We start from the raw sequence: 19887 nt of genomic DNA, 5'->3' as shown, positions 1-19887 counted from the left end.
AAGCAATCTAGGAGCTGCACTACATGCATTTGAATTTAAGTCAGCCAGAGTTAAATCAAAACTCAAAGAAACACAACCCAAGAATTGCTTTTGAGAAAGGTCCTTCTTCCACCAGGAAATGTCCACCCTGAATCCTGGACCCTTGCCCCCACCTTGGCTGCTGTAACAGTAAAATGTACATAGCACTGTTGTTTGTTTCCTTGAATGTTGGGTGGGTGGGATGCCTTCTCTTTATTCGATGAGTCACCTGGGAATTTCTACTTTTAGGCAAACTGTGCAGACCAATCGGCCAATTAGCACCCACCATGGGGGAGTGCTGATTCGCTCACTCTCCTACTGGCACCGCCACAATGATCCCTGGAAAGAAGAAGCCCCAGGGACCAGGTGGCAAAAAAATTAACCAGATAAAGTTTCTCATGTTTAAAAATAATGGAAAAAAGTTAAACAGATTCAGAATAAAAAGAATAGACTTGTGCAATCTTGGTAAACTGTGATGTGTTTTGATACCCCAGTTTTTGGTGGGGGTCCCAATCTGCTTTTCAGGAGCTTCCCAGATTCAGGAGGACAGAAATCTGTTTTTGATCTGGGAAGCTGAAAGTTTCATTTTCTATCCGACCCATTATTGGGGGGGGGGGAACGGGACGGGGACGGGGACGGACATCCCAGGTTCCCTTCCCATCATTTTAGGCATTGTTTGTCCTTATGTCTTTCATTAAGACCTGGATCAAAAGCATCAAAGATACCACTCTTTCTGTAATCCTTTCCTTTCTGTCTGTAAATGTGACCTGAGTTTAATAAAGGGCTTAAGAAGTCTCGCTTCCTGGGATCCTTTCCCTTCTGTCGGTAGAGGAGACCTGAGTTTAATAAAGGGCTTAAGAAACCTTGCCTTCTGTCTGTCTGTAAAGGAGACATGAGTTAATAAAGTGCTTATGAAACCTTGCTTCCTGGGATCCTTTCCCTTCTGTCTTTAGAAAAGACCTGGGTTTATAGGGCTTAAGAAACCTCACTTCCTGGTATTCTTTACCTCCTAGCAACTGCCTCCCTCCCCAAATTCAAAGTGTAACCAAAAGAAACTGAAAGCAGCCAATTTTCAACAACTATTGTTCTGTTGTGGCCGGTAAAAAAATGGCGATGAAGCCCATGCCATTACGGGCTTCTGAACAAGCCGAACAAGTTGAAGGCAAATGTCCAAAACAAATCTGTGCACAAGCCTAGAAAATAATATCTGTTAATACGCATTTCCCAGAAGAATAATTGACTTCCTAATGATTGGAGAAACTCTATCAAGAACAATGCAGCAGTGGAGAAGTATTTCCACACTGCATTGTCTGGAGGGCAACTTATTTATGTAGCAATAAAAATTGCATGGCTTTTCTACATTGTTTTTTGTTGTTGTTGCAGAAAATGCATTAAACAGAGAGAGGGTTGATACGGGTTTTTTGTTTTGTTTTGTTTTTTATAGAAAGCAATGTTTCTTAAACAGAAAATATATCTGGCCAAAAAATGGGTTTTGTGCAAAATAAATAAACAAATTTCCTTCCCTTCCCTTTGAAGCATTTCTTTAAAATCTTCGTAACATGAATAGCTCTTGAGAACAATACAAAATTGTTATTTTCTCCTGTGGCAAAGAAAGACAAGAAAACTATTCACTTTGCAGATAAATAGAAAATGAGAAATCACATCTCTATTTTTTTTTAAAAAAAAAAACTTGATTTCTTTCTTTCCCTTCCCTTCCCTTTTGCTGAAATTTATTTTAAAAATAGAGCAACACATCACTTCATTCATTTTTACTAATGTACTAAGTTATAAGCAGTCTGAGTACAATGATTCTGAATTCCCATTTCTCTGACAGATTGTAGAGTGTTAATATTTTAAATATATTTTCCTGCCAACATCTTTGCACACATACCACTTGGTTTTTACTCCATGCCACACTACATGCAGTTAACACCTGATGTTTGATGCAAGAGCCTCAATATGTTCCCAATATATCTTTATGAAAATAAAAGATATAAAGCTTGCTTATTTAGCAAATATAGACCACTCCCCTTTTTAATTGAAGGAATGACAAGTGTTAGGTTGATATCTATGCATTCTGGAGGGATCTGATATTTAAGACAGCAATAAGAAAAACAACACCCAAGTGGACACAGAAAATCAAAAGCAATCTGTGATGTGAAATTTGGGATGGGAATTGCATCCAAAGGGGGAGGGGGGAGGAAAAGTCTTATTTTTATGTTTTGTCTTTTAACATTGAGATAATTCATTTTAAATTACATTGTAATTTGTTTTTATTTCACATGGTTATGGTCTCTGTTTTTTTAAAGACCTAATTCTCTTTATTTCTCTAGGATATCTAACTATTGGACTGTCCTCAGTCAAACGGAAAAAGGGGAATTATTTGCTGGAGACAATCAAGTCCATATTTGAGCAGTCAAGTTATGAAGAGCTGAAGGAAATTGCTGTGGTGGTACACCTGGCCGAGTTTGACTCAGCCTGGTGTGATGGAATGGTTCAAGACATTTCACAGAAATTTGCCCATCATGTAATTGCTGGGAGATTGATGGTAATCCACACTCCAGAGGAGTACTATCCAGTACTAGATGGCCTTAAGAGAAATTATAATGACCCCGAAGACCGGGTGAAATTTCGTTCTAAGCAGAATGTAGATTATGCATTCTTGCTTAATTTCTGTGCTAACCTCTCTGATTACTACATGATGTTAGAAGATGATGTTCGATGTGCCAAAAACTTCTTGACTGTTGTTAAGAAAGTAATAAATTCAAGGGAAGGAACCTACTGGGTAACATTAGAATTTTCCAAACTGGGCTACATTGGGAAGCTATACCATTCACACGATCTTCCTCGACTGGCCCATTTTTTGCTGATGTTCTACCAGGAAATGCCTTGTGATTGGCTGCTTATACATTTCCGTGGGCTGTTAGCTCAAAAGGATGTGATACGTTTCAAACCATCTCTTTTCCAGCATATGGGTTATTATTCATCTTACAAAGGAGCTGAGAATAAATTAAAAGATGATGACTTTGAAGAGGATTCATTTGATCTTCCTGATAACCCACCTGCCATTCTTTATACCAACATGAACGTCTTTGAAAATTATGAAGCAAGCAAGGCATATAGTAGTGTTGATGAATATTTTTGGGGCAAAGCACCCTCAACTGGGGATTTCTATGTGATTGTCTTTGAAAAGCCTATTAAAATAAATAGAATTAAAGTTATCACTGGGACAGAAGACCGACAAAATGATATCCTTCACCATGGGGCCCTGGAAGTTGGGGAAAAAATTGTCGGGGGCAAAAAAGGCAGACAATGTACTACTTATTTGCGACTAGGGGAGTTTAAAAATGGCAACTTGGAAATTACAGATGTGGAGCACAAAGTTCTTTTTGATATCAACTGTATGAGAATACTAGTTACCAAAAGTCAAAAAGAATGGTTGATCATTAGGAGCATTAGCATATGGACTTTACAGCCACCAAGTCAATAAGGTAAATCTACAGGAGTAGGTTTGCCTTTCTTTATTAGGGAAAGAAACACTGTTGCTTGAATCCCAAATGGTGCCATTCCCTAAAATGACTGAATTTTCTGATTTTTTTTCCTTTGCTACTGATATTGACAGTCTGGGGAATCACAAAACAAACAAAAGCAATCTAGTTTTTACTTGTTCAGTCAGGCAATATACAATGATGAGTCTGCTGGAATGTTTGAATTTTATAGGACGTGCAAACCAGTTCTCATCCATCTCTCAAGTTCCAAATCCACTTCTCTGTTGTTTTCACCATTTCCCCTTTGGGAAGAACAGATGCTCAAAACAAAGCAAATGCTGTTTCATAATTTAAAGTTTTTATAGGCCCATGCCAGTATATTGTCAAAAGAATTTGACTCCATCATATCACATATAAATTAAAAATGTGACTGTGGTTTGTGTTTGTACAGTGGTCGATGGCTTGTTTTGTTTGAAAGGCAGTTTTGATCTGGAAGTCCTGTTAATGCAGCCAGTATTCTCTACTGTGAGCCCTGTAAGAAAGCTGTGTTGATACTCATTGCAGCTGAAAATACATGTTATAAAACTGTAATGATTGTTCTGTAAACTTCAATACGTGTATCCGCCATTCTTGGTTTCTCAGCCAACATATTATCTTATATGGAGTATGGAGGTTCATTCCTCTCAAAATGATGCAAAAGGTCAATCTCATATATCTTTGGGTTCACTCCCCAAAGTAACTTCTGCTAGCTCCAAGGGCAGTTGACTTTCAGTTTTGCATTACAGCGGGGGATTTTTTGTGGCCTTGATGTATTTTATAGAAGATTATTAGTGCTCTTAGAGGTGATCTGCAAAAATATGAAAAAGTTCTGTCATAGTATATGGTGAAAACTGTTTTGTATGTGAAATTCTAATTCTAAGGGCTACAGTTCTCAGCTCTTTGGGACTGTAATGGTAGAGAAGAGAATAATTTCCTCTGGTATACCTTTTAGTAGGAACACATAAAACCTCCCCGATCAATACACAAACTGGAATATTTTAAATAGTTTTTGCTTTTCAGACTTTTTGGAATCCTGCAATACTATCCTCTGAAGACAACAAATATACACAAAACTGTGTTTTAGGGGAAAACAAGGCTTAAAACGCTAGAAAATAAACAAAAAAAAAATACAAAAACGAATCATATCAAGAAAAACTGCTAACAAAAAAAGTTATAAGGGAAAAATGCACACACATGCATACATGTACAGATTCTTTTAGAAGTGGCAAACTAACATGGAAATCGGAGCAGAAAAATAATGGGAAGCAAAGAACTGAAAGTGATGGTTTTATCTACTCCTGTGAAATTCACCTTGGAAATTCCATAGAAGAGGGGTCTTTTCCATAGTACTGGAAAATGTCCACACATCTGGATGAAAGGAATGCAGTTAACAAATGATTATGTTAAGTGGCATTGTCTTCACAAACAGAACAACATAACTTTATTTTCTTATTTATTACATTCATTATTTTATTAATTATTATATTTTCTCTGTAGTAGAATTCAATAATGTCATAAGCTTTCACATTTTCCATAATCATGCAGTTCAATTCATGCAATATAAGTTTAGCAATATTACTAAACTCTGGATCTTCCAAGTCGGTTTTTCTGCCCAATGACCAGGTGCTCAGTTACAATTATAGTACTTTTATTACATACTAGTTTAGGTACCCGGCAAGGACTGGGTTAAGTAATTTGATAACAATAAACAAATGTCAATATTTTTTTTTTTGGATTTTATGAATGCTCCCATTAAAAATGCATAAGGACATGAGTGGGGTGCAAGTCCCATTACCTCTGTCATTTTTCCCCAAACTCCACAAGTATTTAAAGTAGCCATGGGGGTCTGTTGCCAAATTTGTTCAACATCCATCATCTGTAGGGTTCACAGTAGTCTTTGGGTGTGGGTGAAGGTACTGCAGCTCCCACTGTCCAGGGTCCACACACCCCCAAACCCCACCAGAATTTAAAATGGGTCATGGGGGGGTCAGCGTGCCAAGTTTCAGCCAAATTTATGATTGGTAGGGTTTCCAGTGATCTCTGGATGTGGATGAAGGTACTGCAACTCCCACTGTCAAGGGTCCATCTCCCAAAACTTAGTCCCACTAATATTCAAAGTTGGGCATATTGTGTATGTGTGCCAAGTTTGGTCCAGATCTGTCATCAGCTGGGTTCACAGTACACTCTGCATGTGGGTGAACTACAACTTTTACCACCACCCCAAACCCCACTAGTATTCAGAATTCGACGTGTTGGGTATCTGTGCCAGGTTTGGCTGGGTTGACAGTGCTCTTGGGATGCGGTTGAACTACAACTCCCAAAATTCAAGATCATTTCCTCAAAACCCCATCAGTATTCAAATTGGGTATGTGTGCCAAGTTTGGTCCAGATCCATCATCATTTGGATTCAGAGGACTCTGGATATGGATGAACTACAGAAATCAAGGACTATTTTCCCCAACTCCCTCCAATATTATCTGTTGGCCATGTGGGGTCTCGATACCAAGTTTGGTCCAGGTCTGTTGTTGCCAGGAGTGTGAACTGTAACTCCCATAATCCTCTGTCATTGTCCTCAAACCCCAGTTGGTCATAGAGGCAATGTGTGCTCCATTTGGTCCAGATAATTGCCATTTGGATCCACAGTGCTCTCTGAACGCAGGATGAACTATAACTGCCACAATCCAGAGTCAACCCCCCCCCCCTCCAAAAAGCCTCCATTATTTTCTGTTAGTCATGGGGGTTCTGTGTGCCAGGTTTGGTCCAGAACCATCATTGGTGGGGTTCAGACTGCTCTCTAGATACACGGTGAACTACAACTCCCACCATGCTGGGTCAGTCCCCACAAAGACCTTTAGTATGTTCTGTTGGTCGTGGGGGTTCTGTGTGTCATGTGTGGTCCAAATTAATCATATATACATCTTAGAAAAATATTAATTGTGGGTTCCTGAGATTGGCAGGTTCAGGAGGTGATTTAGGAGTCTCAAAGAAAATGCCTTACCAGGCCACCAGTGCCATAGGATGGAGTCATAGCAGTAAAAGTGGAGCAATGGGGTAATAACAGTACGGATGGGAACCTAGACTTGAGCCAATTCCATCATGGCTTAGACCTATGATCTCAGCTGACCTACCTTTTCACATTTACTTCCATTCATATAGACCCTATATGAATTATATATTATATATGAATTATATATTATAGGGGATCCATGCTGAGATTTGTATTACTGATGTTGTGCATTTGGACATACTCATTCTATTTTAGTAGGACTTACACAAGAAATTGTTCCTTGATCTGTGCCCCTTGACTTTCCACCAGTTATCTATCAGCAAAAGAGTTTAGAGCAGACAACAGTGTATTTGTAATATTTCTGTGTCAAGTATTTCCCTTCATTTGCTCAGCTATCCATGCTAGTGTTTCTTTTGTTTTGGGATATATTTAGAAATCAGTCCTTTGTTTTGCCAGCAACTGGTTTTCTTTTGCTTTTTGTTATTGTTGTGGCTGATTAAACCACAATTATGGCTGAACTCACTGAGAAATGAAATCATTCTGCCTGGTGAATGACATGGCAGAAAAGCCTTGCTTCTACAACTGTGTTCTATAGTACCCTTCTATATAAAAAAATCTGCTTCTGTTTTTTTCTGTCTCCATAACAATGTGTTATTCTAGGATAGCTTATTCTAGGATAGCTTCCCAAAGTAGTTACATGCATCATAAAATTATTCCATGATAGCATAGATTGATAATGCATTTGATGAATAAGTCACAAATTTACATGTGAGGAGTGTTATCCTATAGATGCTGAAATTGGAAAAATGAATTAGAAGAAGTATATGTTCCAAAACTAGTCCAAATAATTTATAAATGCTATTGCTTTATTCCCTTACCCAGGTAAGCTGCACACAAACAGATCAACAGAATGACATATGTATTCCAATAACAAAAAATGGTTTTACTGTGATTTAAATATCTCAGAATATAGTCATATATAATTTTAGCCTGCTATGTCTAATTATCTTTTAATACTTTTGGAATGTTAACCAAAGGCCACACAAGATTTCCTTTATATGGTCTTGGTCTGATTTCTTAGCAGTCTCACTAAAACTAAATTTGGGGAAGTTTGTATCTAAAATTCATTTCAGTTTTTCAGGTTATATTATACGCCCTTTTTTGTTTTCTGTTACCTTTACATTCCAACTTTCTGTTTCTATCTTGATCTATTTGTCGGTTTCTTACCTGATTCCTCAGGCTTTTCATTTTTGTTTTTTTCTCAAGAATTAATTATGCTGCTCATTGCCCGGCTTTCCTCCTGGCATATTAAACAGCTCTGCATATCTCGTACCAATGAAAGCATAACCATTATTGAAGCAAACAATGGAGTTCTGATTTTGGAAAGAAGATCTGTTTGCAAAGGAAAGCCCAATAGTGTCAAAATGGAAGTCTAATTTTGGTTGAAGATAACATGTTGATGGAATAGTATGAATAGAAAATACCTTTGAAATTAGGCCATAAATCTCTCTCTTAACTGTTTATGAAATATATGTTGTATATAAGTCCATCCAAGATATTTTCCCATCCTAACTGCAGTGATATTTCATTTTATTGAACTAGAAGCAGTTGTCATTGTGTATGAACTGTGAAATTGGTATTTTGGGGCCTACTGCTGGAGGTGGTCTTTATCATGACAAGTGATGTCAATTGTGACAGTGGCAGTGATAAATCTCCAAGGAAACAACCATAAATAACTTCCATTCCAATATTGATTTAACTGACAGAATGGAAGACTGTCTTCATTATTTGAAAGTTAGGGTTTTATTGTTTATATTAGAGTGAAAATAGAAGTTGTCCAGTATTTCAACAAGTGAAACTGTGTGGCAAGGCCCATAGGCTCTACCTGAACATTATGAAGGAGCTATATTTATACTTCCTTGACTGAGACAATTTTAACAAAAGGGAATCCTCTTTTGAGAATATAATGAACTTCCCTGGGTTTTTTTGTTTTTTGTTTTAAAAGAAAAACACGCATAGGTTTATATCCCCAGGTAGTGGCAGATTGCATCCTCTGCCTTATTCACATTCTGATAGTGTACAAGGTGCCTATGTGCTGTACACTTCCAGGATTATAGACTCCTATCACCTTGTCTGGAGACTCTGGTAGGGCTGACCAAAGACATTTTTCTGTCTAAGGTGAAGAACAAACTGAGACATCCCCTATCCAAACACCAACTGCATCTGTCTTCAATACAAGAAGTGGGAGATCACACTCTGTAACCCATAAAGACAGCGTGATAGTTAAAGGAGCACACACCACTTACCATTTTGACTGTATTGAATTGAAAGTACAGAACATCTGGAGGACCAAACGTTGATAATCATGGATCTAGATTAATATTTACTTGGGACTTCATCCCACAGAACAGGTCAAGTGTTTGGGAGAGTAGGTTTCATTTTGAAATTAAATGGAAGATTTTCCTACCTCCATCACACCTAATCATTCTGTCCACTTTCTTTAAGATTTATCATTTTGATTTGTCACCACATAGTAAAGACTTGTTTCCTTCACCATCCCTCCTCCGTTTTCGTTTCCTTTTTTTACTTCTTTCTATCTCTGGAGTTCAACTTACAGCCCGAAAAACAACAACATATAAAGGAGTTATTCTTACATTCATACAGGAGGGAGGGGGAAAATGAAGCTTTATCTCTCTCTGCTGTTCTTTTGATATACAAAAGCAGCACAGCAGGAGATTCCGGAAATAATTCAAAAGGACTTTTATGACCCGACACAGGAAGAGGAAGCAGAAAGCTTGCAAAAGGTTACAGAGACATGAAGCACAGGATTTGCATCCTTGTTATTTTCTCTTGAATGCTTTGAATATCTTATTTGCTATATCTCCTCAATCCCAAAATGGTAATGGTGGCAGAAAACAATTTATTCTGCCCATTTTGGCTCCTCCTTCCTTGATGACATCATTTTATTTGCAAACAGGCAAGGGGGATTCCCATCATATAGTAAATTGGGCATTTTTACAAGTGTCTACCTAGGCAACTGAGGAATAAGTCACTTGTCAATTGACTCAGGGATTGTGGGAAAAACCCACACTTTAGAAGTGGCAAGATACCTCTGCCCACATTTGAAGCTTGCATCATGTGAAAGGCACCATCTGTGGCAATTCCTTAAGTGTATAGAAATGCTTACTTAATTGTGCATGATGAAGTTATTGATGGCAGTCCTTTAGGATTTGATACATTCATCTTTCATCGACCTATTTAGAGTTACCAGGGATTGAGCATGTCATGTAAAGCATCTGATTTATCATTATGTTCTATGCCATTATGTTCCATGATGTTATAGACTGTAGCTATGTGTGTGATCCTGGAGCAACTAATGCATAAGAGAGCCATGGGGAAGGACCACATATAAAATGAAGAGAGGATTCACTACCACCACTGCAATGAATCCTTTGGTTGTCTCTAGTGTAATTCATACAAGGAGGAGATGAAGATGAAGAACTGCAACAACAAGAACTGTAAAATATTACCCCTCCAAAACATCATGGGGGCATTTTAGCTCATCCCCCCTGCCCCACTACCCCCCAGCTATGTTTGACCCAATGAAATGGGTATCTTTTAAATATAAGGAGTATATTTTGGCCTCTGGGAGGCCCTGGAACCAACATACATACTTTGCCAATCCCTGCCTTGTAACTCGCAGAGCCCCACTGCTTCACAACACATCGGTAACATTGTTGTAATTGGTTAGAATAGCCTCATCACCTCTGGCCAGAAAACAGTATGTACAAACTTGTGGTTTTTCCCTAAGTGATGCTGTGAGTACTGATCAGATTTGAGCTTGATAAATAACTGCTGAACAGACCCTACGTACAAAAGCAACTGTCCATATCTCAAGATTTATGGACAGATCTAGAAATATGGTTTTTTTTTCCTGGTTGGTTTGTTCTTCTCATCTCAAAGGTTTCCCTTGGAGTTTTATGCAGTGCTTAGCCCATTAAGGAAAGCACAATAGATTCTTCTACTGGTACTCTTAGGAATTTGGTGGTTATTCATAATTACGAACATAAGTGCCATTTGCATAAAGTCTGTAGAAAGTTAAATTGAAATGATGCCTGTACTGACCAAATGTGCCAAGAGGGGAAGAAAAGTCAACGATTGTACTGTATGTACCACAAGACTATTTCATAAGGGCAAGTTATCCATGTGGCTTCAAGCAGTAGCAACTCAATAGCTTTCTTGACTCATAAATCCTTCTTACTTTAGAAGGTGGTTTGGCAAACCCTATTTAAAGTACAATATTCCACTAAATCAATGATCTGGTGAGTAGTGCTGCAAAATTCACTAAACTTTTTCAAAAGTTGATTCATTTTTTACTCCCGCCCCCTGCCCTACATCTTTCCTAACAACCATCCATGTCTCTAAACGCTGGGAAAATAAGATATTTAAAGTACTTTCTGGACACTCAGCTTCCAACACCACTGTATTTTTTAAATAAAAAATGCCCACTATGTTTAAACTAGTCAATATGTAAATATACATTAAAATTAACTGTTTATTTTTAAAAATGAAATTCTATGGTCACTGGTCAATTTTATGGCTAGACATAATGCATAAACATAAACACAGAGACAGTTCTTGGCTGTTATGCATTAGTATGAAAGGAGTCCAAGGGAGAGCATGAAATATTTAAAGTTTATGTTGAATATAAGGAGAAACTGATGTGAAGAAGTGCATATGTTCAAATGCACCTATCTAAGCAAAAAAAGTGCCCAATATTGCAAGCTGTACTATGTCCAATTAACAAGATTCATGAGTAATATATTGATGAATTCATGTGATCTAAATTGTGGATTGTCTAAATGTGAGGTCCTCCTTTTCAGGTGTTTGCTCTCTACATTTAAAAAGTGTTGGCAGAGGCAGTGAAAAAGCGTGGACGCCTCATATGGACTCAGAATTGATCTAAATGCCCACTTTATCCTGTGTTAAGAAAGAATAGTAGACTGAAAAAGTTATTCAAATGGTAGGAAACCACTCAAGACTCGTTCCTGCTACCAATAGGAACTAAACATTTTTTTCCAAATATTATCTAATAGCCCAAATATAAGGGATACTATCTTTATTGTATACCATGGTTCTCAACTTCTTGTAAATTGATGATTGAGAATCTGTTTGGTTTGTTCTTCATAATGGCTTTCCAAAATGAGCATAAACTTGATCCAAACTTTGGAGATATAAAAATGAATTTGAGAGATTTATCTGGTCAAATAAGATAATTTACCACTAGAACAGAATTAATCCTGGTGTGTTTGTGACAAGACTAGAAACCTAGTCTATTAAACATGCAGTTGAAATACATGTAAAGCTCTTCTTTAGGTAAGGGTTTCCTCTCCCCATCATTTTTTCTGTTTCCAAGAAAAAACAGTTTGTACCTCTGTGAAAATGAGATCCAACTGATAGCTGTTTGCCCGCAGGCCACAACGATGTCTATCTTTTCTGTGTGGTGTCTTCTGATAATGTTAGCATCCCCATATCTCCATTTGGGTAAGTATTACGGGGAGGAAGAAAGAAACACAAAGTTCCCAAGATTATAACTCCACCATCCAATTACTGATTTCTATCTATCCTTGTGAATCGGCAAAAATTAAACTTGCTCTTCCCATTATTTTAGCAGGTGAATCTGCTTCATAGCCTATTATTGCTAGTGCATTAGTCCCCTTTACCTTCAACCCTTGACTAAAAGCACAATAATGTGCCTCCCATTCCCAGCGCATCATGCTCCATAGGCTGCTCTCCCCAAAACAAAATTAGTTGATAGTTTCACAATATAATAGTTCCTTTGAAAAACAATTACCATAGTTCCAAGTTATCCAAAGTATGCAAAAATCTCTTTCTTTACTTTAGCTGTCATATCTTATGGATTCTTGGTGGAAATGGAAGCACTCATGGAAAGTTAAGAAATCTGAACTAGTGTTAGCCAAAATGGGGTTTTATTTCACATCATTACTTCCATCAGCAGACAATAAGAGAAATTACATTCCTCATGGAGTATCTCATGCACCCTCAAAACATGCCCTGGGAAAACAAAGATGCCCCTGAAGATCTGTCAGTGCACAGGAAGCTTCAGGGATTTTTTAAAAGGGGGGGATAGATATTGCATGAGTAGTTAGGTTCAATCCCATCATTACATTTAGGCAACAGTTTGCTCATACTTAAGGTCACTGTCCAAAGCACAATGAGGTTTTGAGTTCCACGCAATTTCTCCATCTCTTTTGTTTTGAATTATTCAAGTGGCTAGAGCCTCGCTGGCGCAATGGGTTAAACCCTTGTGCCGTCAGGATTGAAGACTGAGAGGTTGAAGGTTCGAATCTGGGGAGAGCATGGATGAGCTCCTTCTATCAGCTCCTGCTCCCCATGCAGACATGAGAGAACCCTCCCACAAGGATGCTAAAACATCAAAACATCCAGGTGTCCCCTGAGCAACATCCAATTCTCTCACAAAAGAAGGAACTTGCAGTTTCTCAAGTTACTCCTGACACAAAAAGTGAAGTAGCTACAGAAAATATTCCCCATCTTTGATAATTCTCATATCGACTTAAATTCAACCCTTTGCTTGTGAATTGCTACCAGCATGACAGATTTTCAACCTTTCCTTTCCCTCTGCTTCAACCTTAACGTGTCACCAAAAAGGAGAGACAAAGAGAGAGAGGGAGAGAAAGGAAAGAAGGAAGAAAGCCCATGCTTCAAAGGGTTTCCAAACCCTCCAGGATAGATTTAAAGGGTAAACAGGAGAGTGAAAGGAAAGAAGGCCACGCTGTTCTATGGATGTGAATTTGAACAAAGAATTCAAATTCAGATCTGATTATCTGAAAATACATAAAAGGGGGCCAAAATTAGATACAGCTTATATTTTAAAATGAGGACCTATCTTTCAGCTCTGTCAGCATTTGGAGTTGGCTGCAATTGTATTTTAACTCAGCCCTAAAAATGTACCATGGTTAGTCTCAGCCATGCAGAAGTGTCCCTATTGGTAATTTTACATTGGCAAGTTAAGCACGGGAAGTGATTTTTCTTCCTTCTCTGAATAGACCCTTTAAAATGGTTCTCTTCAGAAGTTCAGTTCATTTTCAAAGAGAGGATTTTTTTCCCATAAAAAAGTGTAGCCAAGAGCCAAGGTGCGGTTATTTCAGATCACTGCTTCTGCTTCTGTAAACATTCCTGTGTTCTGTTTGTTTTTCAGTAAAGAAGTTTCTCTTGGACCAAAAACATTTCTGAAATTAAAAAAGAAAAGCTAGGCAAATATAACAGAACCACATTTCTTTTTCAAGTTACTTTTTAGAAGGAGAAGAATTAAAGCGTAGTCCTTTCCCCCCCAGTTGGAAATATTTATTTCTGGAGAGAGATTGTACACTAGGGATAACCCCTTTCAGAACACCAGTGAATTTGAACAACAATCCTTGGTGAAACTGAAGTCTTTTAAGAATAAAAAGCTGCCAGAATTCTAATTGATAGCATTCTCAATCTGGTCCTGATGGGTCATGATTTCAGATAAGTTCAGTTCCACATCTAGGGGAAAGAAGCTGAAAGTCTCTACTTAAGCAGTTCCAGATCTTTCATGGTTGTATACAACGTGGTGGCAATGTGATCATGTGACTTTTGTCCTTCTTGAAGCTCTTCCATCAAAATTGGTTGTGGGGACACAACAGGTGACAAACATCTCCAGAGCTTCACTTTGTGAATAGAGACCATGCTTTCCATATAGTACTTCTCTGCATCCTTTGTCATTTTAGTGTATTTGGATCCAATTTTATACCTTGTGGCACTTAAATTAACTAAGTTAATTCCATCTCCAACCATATCAAATTATTTGCAAAATCTTTATATTCATCTGCAAAGAGATGAACGTATTACACTCTGCATATTACACATTCATATCTTCTTAACAATTCATATGCTTAAATAGAATTTGAAGATCGTTAGGTATCACTTTGTGCATATCTCCATTTTTAAAAAATATTTTATTAAAATATACATTTTCCAAAAGTTTAAAAGTAGAATGAAAAGAAAAATCAAGAAGGATTAAAAGATGGGTAAACAGGGGTAGGAAAGGTTGGGGGGGGGGGAGGGAGGGTATAGGATTGGGAAAACCAAAGGGAAAAGTTTATGCACTCCCAATCATCTTCATAGTGGTTTGGTTTCGTTTATATTTTTTAATCATTTTTCAAATAATATGCTCCTCCTTTTCAATCTGCTTTACATTGCACAATTCTTCTTCTAAATTGATGGAACTAAATTAAAGTGTTCCATTTTTCCCTTGACATATATTCTTTAAAAGGTAGTTTGTTGTTTTCTTAGATTTTCCTTGAAATTTTATTACTAAATGGGTCAATTTGTCTATGTTCATAATACCTAATATTTTTATTAACTATTGATCTATTGAGGGGATTTCTTTTGCTCTCCAAGTTCCCACATAAACTATTCTGGCTGCCGTTGTCATATAGTTCAACAGTATATCTTTGTTTGTGTTTATATCTGTGTCTGTCATTCCCAGTAAAAAAAAATCTAGTTTGAGTTGTATTTTCAAATTAAAAAAATATTCCCTGATTTTCTTTCCAATAGGCTTTTGCCTTTTGACAGGTCCACCACATACTTCCATTTATGTTGCTGGAACACAATTCTTTTTTTAAAAATACCTTTTACTGTCCAAAAAGCATATATGGTGACGGTTTAAACCACATTCACTGGAAATGATGCACTAAGAGCCAGTTCAGTTATGAATGCTGGATATCTAAGTTATAAGTGTTTACTACAACTAAAATGCACACTCCAGAATATAAACAACTCAAGTATTTTCAAAATTTATTGCTGGCCATTTCTCACATAAACAATTCTACCGAAAACTCAGTAAGATGATACAGAAAATTAGAGGAAGTTGTAGAATAATTCCTACTGTACACTTTAGGATGTTTCAACACCAGAAGAAAACTGCACAACATTCTATTATTATTCTTGGGGGTTATTCTTTTTAGCTGGAAATGCACTATTACAAATATTCTTTCCATCCCTGTTTTGGGTTGCATTGAGGGAAAAAAGATGTAAGTAGAAAATTACAGGAGCAAGACCAGTTTTATTCCGTATGACAAATGCCATTGTCCCCACAGCTATTTTTGAACATTACTTTTTTTGCTTAAATAAAAAAACCAAAGACAAAGGAACTGACCATTCCATTCAGAAACAATTCTTTTCTAATTAATTTTAATGTATAGTTGTAGAATTTTCATTAAGTGCAAATGAAACCATTTTGTATTATTTTGTTCCTATCTAATGAATGTGCATTGCCCCATTGGAAAGAACATCCATCATGATGGCTTATCCCCTGGGTGAAAAGAACAAGTAGCACTTGCTATCACATCACTACAGCATCTGGCATGAAGAATCAGTCTCCATCAATCATCCCACAGTGGCTGCAGGGCCTCAAGTGTATAGGAATGCAAACCCATGAAGCCTAGAAAGAAAATAGAATGCCAGAGATTATGGAAACAGGCCCGAAAGAGATCAAACACTATTTTTTATGTGGAGACATTTGCTATAGGAGAATTTCATTGAAGCACATTTCTTGCTATCAGTGTCTGATAGGTTATCAAGCATCACCTCTATCGTTTTGGAAGCCAAAAGGCTTAGAGAATAAATAACATGCTATCAAAAGGACAAATAATCCAAATTTAGTGGTTTGCATTTTGATATCCCCGTTTGCTATTTGGAACAGGGGCAACATCTAGCGGTTGCTGGAATTCTTGCTGGCTTCAGAAATGATGCAGACATTTGTATTGCAGATACAATGTTCAATTACTATTCGTCATAATATTCAAAGGCCCTCAGCTCCCTACATTCACATACCACAAATGTCTTCTCTTCACACTTTAAGATCTCAAAGACACAATTTATAAAGTTAGTGGTGAACATGTAATGGACATGTTCAATATTACTTCATGTGTGTTGTCAAGAATAGGAGGAAAATACAAAATGATAATAACAGATTAAAGAGATGGGCCAAATCTAACAAAATGAAGTTCAACAGAGACATCCTCCACTTAAGCAGAAATAATGAAATAGAAAGATACAGAATGGGGGATGACTGGTTCAACAGCAGTACATGTGAAAAAGATCTTGGAGTCCCATGGGCAACAAGTTAAACATGAGCCAACAATGTCATGCAGCAGCAGCAAAAAAAAAAAAAAAAAGGCAATGGGATTTTGGCCTGCGTCAATAGCAGTAGTGTCTAGATCCAGGAAAGTCATGCTACCCCTCTATTCTGTCTCGGTCAGACTACACCTGAAATACTGTGTCCAGCTCTGGACACCGCAATTGAAGGGAGATATTGACAAGCTGGAATGTGTCCAGAGGAGGGTGACTAAAATGATCAAGGGTCTGGAGAACAAACCCTATGAGGAGTGACTTAAAGAGCTGGGCATGTTTTGCCTGCAGAAGAGAAGGCTGAAAGGAGACATGATGGCCATGTATAAATATATGAGGGGAAGTCATAGGGAGGAGGGAGGAGGGTTGTTTTCTGCTGCCTTGAAGACTAGGATGCAGAACAATGGCTTCAGACTATAGGAAAGGAGATGCCACCTGAACATTAGGAAGAACTTTCTGACTGTGAGAGCTGTTCAGCAGTGGAACTCTCTGCCCAGGAGTGTGGTGGAGGTTCCTTCCTTGGAGGCTTTTAAACAGAGGCTGGATGGCCATCTGTTGGGGGTGCTTTGAAGGCGATTTTCCTGCTTCTTGGCAGGGAGTTGGATTGGATGGACCATGAGGTCTCTTACAACTCAATGATTCTATGATTCTATATTTTAATCTACATATAGAATCCATATCACTTTTTAAAATGGGCAATTCCATTCTTTTTTCCAACCATAGTCAAAAGTAATTAACATGGAAATGTATTGGATTTCTTTTTAGCGTAATTCTATTGTAAATGCAACAGCATATATTATGTAAAGAGCTAAATTTGTCTTCGGGAGCGCAGCAGTAATAGGATTAATGAATGTTTTAGTGGCCTAAATATCTCCTCATGTCTCATCCACCTATCCTGACCTCTCTAAGTGTGAATGTGGAATTAATGCAGTTTGACATCAGTTTAACTGCCATGGCTCAATGTTTTGGAATCCTGGGAGTTGTAGTTTGGTGAGGCACCAGCACTCTTTTGGTGGGGAAAGCTAAAGAACATGTAGAACTACAACACCCATGATTTCATAGCATTGAGAGCACACATTTATATTGCGTGGTCAAGAAATATGTTTCTAATCTATTGGCAGGGTTGACATATCATAAGAATGTGAGTCAGGTCTTGGGCATTGTGACTTCAATTAATGTTTCTAGTAACTAATGCACCCAATTGGTTTCTGTTTTCCCAATATGTAGATTACATTGCTGAATAAAAGTGATCGTTTGTCATGTGCACTCTTGAGTACCCTCCTCTTTCTGATGCATAACCAGATCTCCTTTTCTAAATACACATTCCTACAGTTTCCACCAGATGGTAGTGTAACTTCACAAATGATACACTAGACCTTTTCACATGGAGCCGAAAGGCAAATATCAATTCATTTTGTATGCTACCAAACTTTTTCTAAAAGCAAAATAAACCATATTATAATATTTTTAAATTTATTGAACAAAGAGAAAAATATACCAGTATTTGCTTTTCTAACATGAACTATGCATTTCCTTAGTGCTGTTATTATTCTCAAAGTATGAAGTATAATGTGCAATCATATACACTTTTAATAGCAGCCACAACATTTCTGAATAAAATACATAGGCAAAAACTGATAGGAATGCAGAAGTGTTCCTAGAACTTTTTAGATTTTCTTTGTCTAATGGAACCCAATTTACATATTATCACTGTGACATTTCCAAGGAAGAGGTGATTTTAATTCTGGCAAACCTATATCAGCCCTGTCACACTACAGAGTTATACAGTTATGACACCGCTTTAGCAAACATGACTGCATTCTATGGAATCCTAAGTATTTTAGTTTTGAGGATGCACTAGAGCTTTCAGACTTGTCACTCAAAATACCCTTCCCTAAACTTCAGATTACAGGATAAGCATAATAGAAACCATTGCATAGTTATACTAAGGCAGTTAAAATGAATTATAATTGAGTAGTGTGAAAGGGCTTACAGTATCAAGTTGTGCATCTTCTTTTTGGATGCCACCTGTATGTTAATGGTACAGAAGCAGCTCTAGAATACAAATGGGTTTTTCTTCATTAATCAGAAAACAATGAAAGAGAAGCTCTGTTCTGGCTGCTTAATCATTAGATGGCCACTCACTGCACTCATCACTGTTATGACAAAAATTCTTGACTGTGGGTAATGTCTCAGGATAGTGGACTGCACTTAGCTCCACAAAGCCAGCATTGGATCATAGATTTGAAAGAAACCTCGTGGGTCATTCAGTCCAACCCCCTGCCGAGAAGCAGGAAAATCACATTCAAAGCACCCCCAACAGACGGCCATCAAGCCTCTGTTTAAAAGCCTCTAAAGAAGGAGTCTCCACCACACTCCGGGGCTGAAGAGCTCTCACAGTCAGAAAGTTCTTCCTAATGTTCAGGTGGAATCTCCTTTCCTGTAGTTTGAAGCCATTGTTCCACATCCTAGTCTCCAGAGAAGCAGAAAACAAGCTTGCTCCCTTCTCCCTATGACTTCCTCTCACATATTTATACATGGCTATCATGTCTCCTTTCAGCCTTCTCTTCTGCAGGTTAAACATACCCAGCTCTTTAAGTCGCTTCTCATGGGGCTTGTTTTCCAGACATTTTAGTTACCCTCCTCTGGACACATTCCAGCTTGTCAACATCTCCCTTCAATTGTGGTGCCCAAAATTGGACACAGTATTCCAGATGGGGTCTAACCAAGGCAGAATAGAGGGGTAGCATGGCTTCCCTGGATCTAGACACTATACTCCTATTGATGCAGGCCAAAATCCCATTGGCTTTTTGTTGCAACCACATCACATTGTTGGCTCATGTTTAACTTGTTGTCCATGAGGACTCCAAGATCTTTTTCACACATACTACTCTCGAGCCATGCATCCCCCATTCTGTATCATTTTGTTTTTTCTGCCTAAGTGGAGTATCTTGCATTTGTCCCTGTTGAACTTCATTTTGTTAGTTTTGGCCCATCTCTCTAATTCTGCTCCTGTCTTCTGGAGTATTGGCTATCCCTTCCAATTTGGTGTTGTCTGCAAACTTGATGATCATGCCTTCTAACCCTTCATCTAAGTCATTAATAAAGATAGTGAACAGGACCAGGACCAGGACGGAACCC

General features: G+C 37.8%; 1 protein-coding gene across 9 annotated transcripts in view; it reads left to right on the top strand.

Moving 5' to 3' along the window:
- The window catches only part of MGAT4C (MGAT4 family member C), a 491168-nt gene extending 487050 nt beyond the window's left edge, over positions 1–4118 (top strand). For all 9 annotated transcript variants that reach the window (XM_067469123.1, XM_067469121.1, XM_060777364.2 and 6 more), the window contains one exon: positions 2352–4118. In XM_067469123.1, coding sequence (XP_067325224.1) covers positions 2352–3508 — 1157 coding nt within the window. In that variant the 3' untranslated portion in view covers positions 3509–4118. The remainder of the gene's footprint in view (positions 1–2351) is intronic.
- Positions 4119–19887: the final 15769 nt, after the last annotated feature.

The sequence above is a fragment of the Anolis sagrei genome, chromosome 5 (genome assembly GCF_037176765.1).
Source record: "Anolis sagrei isolate rAnoSag1 chromosome 5, rAnoSag1.mat, whole genome shotgun sequence".
NCBI lineage: Eukaryota > Metazoa > Chordata > Lepidosauria > Squamata > Dactyloidae > Anolis > Anolis sagrei.
The sequence above is the reverse complement of the archived record's forward strand: the minus strand, read 5'-3'. Positions and strand labels throughout refer to the sequence as shown.